Below are 8,309 nucleotides of genomic sequence, written 5' to 3' on the forward strand. Positions count from 1 at the left end.
TTGGGGAGTTTTTTGGGATTTTTTTGGGATTTTTGGGAATTTATGGGATTTTTGGGGGATTTTTGGGACTTTTTTGGGGTTTTTTGGGTTTTTATGGCAATTTTTTGGGGAGTTTTTGGGGATTTTTTGGGGCGTTTAATAGGGTTTGTATAAGGACTTTTGGGTCGTTTACAGCAATTTTTGGGATTTTTTTTAGGATTTTTTGGAGAGTTTTTTGGGATTTTTTGGGGAGGTTTTTGGGATTTTTTGGGATTTTTTGGGCTCTTTTGTGAAGATTTTTGGGATTTTTGGGGGGTTTTTCAGGAAATTCCCGATTTTTTCCGCCTCCTCCAGCAGCTTCCGCTCGAAGTCCGTGTTCACCGGGCCCGGCTCCACCAGCGACACGCTGCGGCCGCGGCGTTTGGGGAATTTGGGGATTTTTGGGAATTTTTGGGAATTTTTGGGAATTTTTGGGGGATTTTTTGGGAATTTTTGGGATTTTTTGGGGATTTTTTGGGCGTTTAATAGGGTGTGTATAAGGACTTTTGGGTCGTTTATGGCAATTTTTGGGATTTTTTTTAGGATTTTTTGGAGAGTTTTTGGGATTTTTTTGGGAGTTTTTGGGATTTTTTGGGATTTTTTGGGCTCTTTTGTGAAGATTTTGGGATTTTTGGGGGGGTTTTCAGGAAATTCCGATTTTTTCCGCCTCCTGCAGCAGCTTCTCCGCTCGAAGTCCGTGTTCACCGGGCCCGGCTCCACCAGCGACACGCTGCGGCCGCGGCGTTTTGGGATTTTGGGGGATTTTTGGGGATTTTTTGGGAATTTTTTAGGATTTTTAGGGGATTTTTTGGGGATTTTTTGGGGTTATTTTTTGGATTTTTTTTGGGATTTTTTTTATTTTTTTGGGGATTTTTTAGGATTTTTTTGGGGGATTTTTGGGGTTTTTTGGGATTTTTTGGGGTTTTTTGGGATTTTTTAGGATTTTTTTGGTGAATTTTTTGGGATTTTTGGAGGGGTTTTGGGGTTATTTTGGGGATTTTCTGGGGGTGTTTTTGGGGGTGTTTTGGGGTGATTTTGGGAATGATTTTGGGGTGGTTTTGGGGGCGATTTTGGGATGATTTTGGGGACGATTTTGGGGGTGACATTCGGGTGATTTTGGGATAATTTTGGGGGGGTTTAAGGTTATTTTGGGGACGATTTTAGGATGATTTTGGGGGGCATTTTAAGGTGATTTTGGGGATGATTTGGGGGATGACTTTGGGGTGATTTTGGCGTGACTTTCGGGTGATTTTGGGGTGACTTTGGGATGATTTTGGGGACGATTTTGGGGTGACTTTCCGGTGATTTTGGGGTGACTTTTGGGTGATTTTGGGGTGATTTTGGGGATGATTTTGGGGGGCATTTTAAGGTGATTTTGGGGACGATTTTGGGGTGACTTTCGGGTGATTTTGGGGTGACTTTTGGGTGATTTTGGAATCATGTGGGGGGGATTTTGGGGATGATTTTGGGGGGCATTTTAAGGTGATTTTGGGGACGATTTTGGGGTGACTTTCGGGTGATTTTGGGGTGACTTTCGGGTGATTTTGGGGACGATTTTGGAATCATTTTGGGGGGATTTTGGGGGGATTTTGGGTCCCCCCGCACTCACAAGATGTTGAACTGCAGCAGCTGCACGGCCAGGCTCTCGCACAGCCCCTCCACCGCGAACTTGGAGGGCGGCGTAGACGTCGTTGAAAACCACCCCTGCGGGACCCCGAAACTTTTTGGGGGGTCTGGAGGGGGTTGGGGGACTCGATCCCCACAAAATTTGGGGTCTAGGGTCTCGATCCCCCCAAAATTTGGGGTCTGGGGTCTCAAATTCCTGCAAAAATTTGGAGTTTAGCGTCTCGATCCCAACAAAATTTGGGGTCTGGGGTCTCAATTCCTGCAAAATTTGGAGTTTAGCGTCTCGATCCCAACAAAATTTTGGGTCTGGGGTCTCAATTCCCACAAAATTTTGGGGTCTGGTGTCTCGATCCTACCAAAATTTTGGGTCTGGGGTCTCAATTCCCACAAAATTTGGGGTTGGGGGTCTCGATCCCAACAAAATTTGGGGATGGGGGTCTCGATCCCAACAAAATTTGGGGTCTGGGGTCTCAATTCCCACAAAATTTGGGGTTTAGGGTCTCGATCCCCCCCAAATTTTTGGGTCTGGGGGTCTCGATCCCCCCAAAATTTGCGGTCTGGGGGTCTCCATCCTTCCAAAATTTGGGGTTTTTTTGGGGTGCCGAAGCCAAATTTTGGGGTCTCAAAAGCCGAATTTTTGGGGTCTGGGGGAGGATTTTGGGGGTCCCGGGGGATTTTTGGGGTCCCAAAGCCAAATTTTTGGGTTTGGAGGAGGATTTTGGGGTCCCAAAGCCAAATTTTGGGGTCTGGGGGAGGATTTTGGGGTCCTGGGGGGGTTTTTGGGGTCCCAAAGCCGAATTTTGGGGTCCCGAGGAGGATTTTGGGATCCCAAAGCCGAATTTGGGGGTCTCAGGGTTTTTTTGGGGTCCCAAAGCCGAATTTTGGGGTCCCGAGGAGGATTTTGGGGTGCCGAAGCCGAATTTTGGGGTCTAGGGGAGAATGTTGGGGTCCCGGGAGGTTTTTTGGGGTCCCAAAGCCGAATTTTGGGGTCCTGAGGAGGATTTTGGGGTCCCAAAGCCGAATTTTGGGGTCCTGAGGAGGATTTTTGGGATGCCAACGCCGAATTTTGGGGTCCTGAGGAGGATTTTGGGGTCCCAAAGCCGTATTTTGGGTTTTTTTGGGGTGCCGAAGCCGATTTTTGGGGTCCCGAGGAGGAGGCAGGGGTGGTTTTTGGGGTCTCACCCTGCAGCCCCATGACGCTGCTGACCACCACGATGTGGCCCGCTGCGGCGCTGCTTCATCTGGGGGAGCAGGGCCTGGGCCAGGCGCAGCACCCCGAAAACGTTGGTGTCGAACACGCGCTGCACCTGCGGCCCCGAGGCGCTCTCCAGGGGCCCCACCAGCCCCACCCCGGCGTTGTTCACTGGGGGGGTCGGGAGGGGGTCAGGGGAACCCCAAAAAAAATCCAAAATCCCCCCCAAAATCGGCCCGTGGGGCCCTGAGATACCCAAATCCCGTTAAATCCCAATAAATCCCATTAAATCCCAATAAATCCATTAAATCCTCCCCAAAACCATCCCAAAATCCACAGCCCTGAGTTGTTCACTGGGGGGGTCGGGAGGGGTCAGGGGAACCCCAAAAAAATCCAAAATCCCCCCCAAAATCGGCCCGTGGGGCCCTGAGATACCCAAATCCTGTTAAATCCCAATAAATCCCATTAAATCCCAATAAATCCCATTAAATCCTCCCCAAAACCATCCCAAAATCCACAGCCCTGAGTTGTTCACTGGGGGGGTCGGGAGGGGGGTCAGGGGAACCCCAAAAAAATCCAAAATCCCCCCCAAAATCGGCCCGTGGGGCCCTGAGATACCCAAAGCCCGTTAAATCCCATTAAATCCCAATAAATCCGCCCAAAATCCCATAAAATCTGCACCAAATCCACCCCAAATTCTCCCCATCCCAGCGTCGTTCACTGGGGGGGGACAGAGGAATGAGGGGAACCCCAAAAAACCCCGAAATCCCCCCAAAATTTCACCCATCACAACCAAAACCCTCCAAAGGCGCCCAAACCCAGCCCAAAACCCCCCAAAATCCCCCAAAACCCCTCAAAGCCGCCCCAAAATCCCCCAAAACCACCCCAAAGCCGCTCCAAAAACCCCAAAACCCCCTAAAATCCCCCAAAACCCCTCAAAGCTGCCCCAAAATCCCCCAAAACCCCTCAAAGCCGCCCCAAAACCCCCAAAACCACCCCAAAGCCGCTCCAAAATCCCCCAAAACCCCCTAAAATCCCCCAAAACCCCTCAAAGCCACCCCAAAATCCCCCAAAACCCCTCAAAGCTGCCCCAAAACCCCCAAAACCACCCCAAAGCCGCTCCAAAATCCCCCAAAACCCCCTAAAATCCCCCAAAACCCCTCAAAGCCGCCCCAAAATCCCCCAAAACCACCCCAAAGCTGCCCCAAAATCCCCCAAAACCACCCCAAAGCCGCCCCAAAATCCCCCAAAACCACCCCAAAGCTGCCCCAAAATGCTACAACGCCCCCAAAACCCCCAAAACACCTCCAAAAAACCCCAACCCCACCCCAAAAACGCCCCCAGAACACCCCCAGCACCGTCCAAACGCCCCTAAAAAGCCCCAAAATCCCCCCAAACCCCCCCGAAATCTCCCCAAGCACACATCAAACCACCCCGAGACCGCCCCAAATCCCTGAAAACCTCTCAAAAAAACAAAAAATCCCCTAAATCCCCCCCAAAAAAAAAAACCCCGGGAGTCCCCGAGATTTCCTGACCCACGACGTCCACGCGCCCCCCCGGGATCTCCCGCAGGCACTCGGCCACGGAGCTGTCGCTGGTGACATCGAGCCGCAGGATCCGCAGCGTGTCCCCGAGGGTGGCCCCGGCCGCCGCCTCCAGCGGCCCCCGCCGCGACAGGTCCCGCATGGTGGCCACGACTGCGACCCAAAAAAAACCCAAAAAAACCCAAAAAAAAACCTTTAGAGATACCCCAAAATCTCCACCGTGACATGTCCCGCATGGTGGCCACGACTGCGACCCCAATAACCCCAAAAAAAACCCAAAAAAAACCCTTTAGAGATACCCCAAAATCTCCACAGCGACAGGTCCTGCATGGTGGCCACGACTGCGACCCCAAAAACCCAAAAAAAAACAAAAAAAAAACCTTTAGAGATACCCCAAAATCACCACCCGCGACAGGTCCCGCATGGTGGCCACGACTGCGACCCCAAAAACCCAAAAGAACCCAAAAAAAAACCTTTAGAGATACCCCAAAATCTCCACCGCGACAGGTCCCGCATGGTGGCCACGACTGCGACCCCAAAAACCCAAAAGAACCCAAAAAAAACCTTTAGAGATCCCCCAAAATCCCCGCCGTGACAGGTCCCGCATGGTGGCCACGACTGCGACCCCAAAAAACCCCAAAAAAACCCAAAAAAAACCTTTAGAGACACCCCAAAATCCCCACCGCGACAGGTCCCGCATGGTGGCCACGACTGCGACCCCAAAAACCCAAAAGAACCCAAAAAAAACCTTTAGAGATCCCCCAAAATCCCCACTGGGACATGTCTCGCATGGTGGCCATGACTGCGACCCAAAAACCCAAAAAACCCCCAAAAAACCCAAAAAAACCCAAAAAAAACCCTTTAGAGACCCCCCAAAATCCCCACCGGGACAGGTCTTGCATGGTGGCCACGACTGTGACCACAAAAACCCTAAAAAACCCTTTAGAGACACCCCAAAATCCCCGGGACAGGTCCCGCATGGTGGCCACGACCGCGACCCCCAAAAAACCCCAAAAAACCCAAAAAAATCCTTTAGAGATACCCCAAAAACCCCAAAAAAACCCAAAAAAATCCTTTAGACATACCCCAAAAACCCCAAAAAAACCCAAAAAAATCCTTTAGAGACCCCCCAAAATCCCCACCAGGACCGGTCCCCGCATGGTGGCCACGACTGCGACCCCAAAAAAACCCAAAAAAACCCAAAAAAACCTTTAGAGATACCCCAAAAACCCCCAAAAAACCCCAAAAAAAAACCCTTTAGAGACACCCCAAAATCCCCCCGGGACAGGTCCCACATGGTGGCCACGACTGCGACCCCAAAAACCCCAAAAATCCATCAGGGACCCCAAAAAGCCGCCTTGGGGACAATCCCGGGGTGTCCCCCCCCGTTCTCCCCCGGTATTTCCCGTGTCCCCTCCCGCCTTGGGGACCCTTGGGGACATTTGGGGACCCTTGGGGACATTTGGGGTCCCCCCGGGGTGTCTCCCTGACCCTTTCCCTCCCGGTCTTGGGGACAATCCCGGGGTGTCCCCTCTCTTCTCTCCCGGTATTTCCCGTGTCCCCTCCCGCCTTGGGGACCCCTGCGGACCCTTGGGGACATCTGGGGACCCTTGGGGACCCCTGCGGACCCTTGGGGACATTTGGGGTCCCCCCGGGGTGTCCCCCTGACCCTCCCGGGGTGTCCCCCCCTTTCCCTCCCCCCTTGGGGACAATCCCGGGGTGTCCCCTCCTTCTCTCCCGCTATTTCCCGTGTCCCCCTCCCCCCTTGGGGACACCTGGGGACATTTGGGGACCCTTGGGGACATTTGGGGTCCCCCCGGGGTGTTCCCCCCTTGCCCTCCCGGCCTTGGGGACAATCCCGGGGTGTCCCCCCACACTTCTCTCCCGGTATTTCCCGTGTCCCCTCCCGCCTTGGGGACCCCTGCGGACCCTTGGGGACATCTGGGGACCCTTGGGGACATTTGGGGTCCCCCCGGGGTGTCCCCCTGACCCTCACGGGGTGTCCCCCCCCTTTCCCTCCCGCCTTGGGGACAATCCCGGGGTGTCCCCCCCATTCTCCCCCGGTATTTCCCGTGTCCCCTCCCGCCTTGGGGACACCTGGGGACATTTGGGGACATTTGGGGACATTTGGGGACCCTTGCGGACATTTGGGGTCCCCCCGGGGTGTCCCCCCCTTGCCCTCCCGGCCTTGGGGACAATCCCGGGGTGTCCCCCCCCCACTTCTCCCCCGGTATTTCCCGTGTCCCCTCCCGCCTTGGGGACCCCTGCGGACACCTGGGGACATGTGGGGACCCTTGGGGACATTTGGGGTCCCCCCGGGGTGTCTCCCTGACCCTTTCCCTCCCGCATTGGGGACAATCCCGGCTGTCCCCCGCCTTTTCCCCCGGTATTTCCCGTGTCCCCTCCCACCTTGGGGACATTTGGGGACACTTGGGGACCCTTGGGGACATTTGGGGACCCCCCCTCACCCAGGTATCGCTTCTGGGGGTCCCTGGCGAGCTGCACGGCCACTTCCAGGCCGATGCCCGAGGAGCAGCCGGTGACAAGGACAGTGCGGGGGGTGGCCATGGTGTCACCTCCCCCCGCCCCGGGCAAAGGCTCTTAACGGGATCAGCGCTCACGTGGTGGCACCGGGACCGGGGTCACGAGCGGGGGACAAGGGGGGGGACACCTCGGGATGTCACCGAGGAGGGGGGGTGGCACCCCGGGATGTCCCCAAAGGGGGGTGGCACCCCGGGATGTCCCCAAGGCGGGGGGCTTTGAGCACCGCTACCGCCCGAACCGGTTTCCGAGATCCGGGACCGAGCACCGGAACCGCCCGGACCGGACTTTGAGCTCCGGGATCACCCGAACCGGGCTCCGAGATCCGGGACCGAGCACCGGCACCGCCCGGACCGGGCTTTGAGCTCCGGTACCAGGTACCCGCACCGCCCGGACAGGGTTCTGAGCTCCGGGACCGAGCACCGGCACCGCCCGGACCGGACTTTGAGCTCCGGTACCAGGTACCCGCACCGCCCGGACAGGGTTCTGAGCTCCGGGACCGAGCACCGGCACTGCCCAGACCGGGCTTTGAGCTCCGGGATCACCCGAACCGGGCTCCGAGATCCGGGACCGAGCACCGGCACCGCCCGGACCGGGCTTTGAGCTCCGGGATCACCCGAACCGGGCTCCGAGATCCGGGACCGAGCACCGGAACCGCCCGGACCGGGCTTTGAGCTCCGGTACCAGGTACCGGCACCGCCCGGACCGGGCTTTGAGCTCCGGGATGCACGGACCGGGCACTGACCTCCGGGACCGAGCACCGGAACCGCCCGGACCGGGCTCCGAGCTCCGGTACCGAGCACCGGGGACTCCCCGGACCTACCGGAGACCCGTCGCTCTCATTCTAAGCACCAACACCGGACCCCAGACCCACCGGGGACCCCCGGCGCGGGGGTTGCGCTCCGATACCGAGCACCGGGGACCCCCGGGGCTCTCCCCACGGCCCCGGGAGCTCCCCCCCAGACCCACGGCCCGGTTCCGGCCGGTACCGAGCCCCCGCGGGGGGGGTCCCCAGCTCCACCCCCACCCCAAAACTCATCCCCGCGGAGGGGAACTGGGGGGTCCCCGGAGACCCCTGGGGTGAACCGAGGGATCCTGGGGGGATTTCGGGGGTCCTGAAGGTCTTTGGGGATGGGAACCCCAAACTTCAGGGGGCTCCCCAAAATTTCCCCCCCCAACCGAAGCGAATGCCTGCGGCTGTGGGGGAGGGGAGGACCCGAAATTGGGGAGGGGGGGAGTCCCTGGGTGACCACGTGGGGACACAAGGGGCTTCCCACAAAGCCCCGCGCAGGAGCGATGCTATATTTGCATAATCCCGCCCACCAACGGCAAACAACACCCCGAGAAACGAGCTTGGTTTGCATAACCACGCCTACATGAAAAACCCC

General features: G+C 56.6%; 1 protein-coding gene across 1 annotated transcript; it reads right to left on the bottom strand.

Moving 5' to 3' along the window:
• Positions 1–262: 262 nt before the first annotated feature.
• On the bottom strand, positions 263–6,989 carry LOC137465985 (retinol dehydrogenase 8-like; the record flags this gene model as incomplete). The annotated part of the gene is given in 7 exon segments (XM_068177943.1): positions 263–385; positions 1,628–1,692; positions 1,694–1,722; positions 2,827–2,866; positions 2,868–3,007; positions 4,372–4,533; positions 6,849–6,989. Coding segments are annotated over 7 exon segments (659 nt in total), but the record flags the coding sequence as incomplete, so codon positions are not given.
• Between the last annotated feature and the right edge of the window lie 1,320 nt (positions 6,990–8,309).

This window comes from Anomalospiza imberbis, unplaced genomic scaffold (assembly GCF_031753505.1).
Source record: "Anomalospiza imberbis isolate Cuckoo-Finch-1a 21T00152 unplaced genomic scaffold, ASM3175350v1 scaffold_1253, whole genome shotgun sequence".
Classification (NCBI taxonomy): Eukaryota; Metazoa; Chordata; class Aves; order Passeriformes; family Viduidae; genus Anomalospiza; species Anomalospiza imberbis.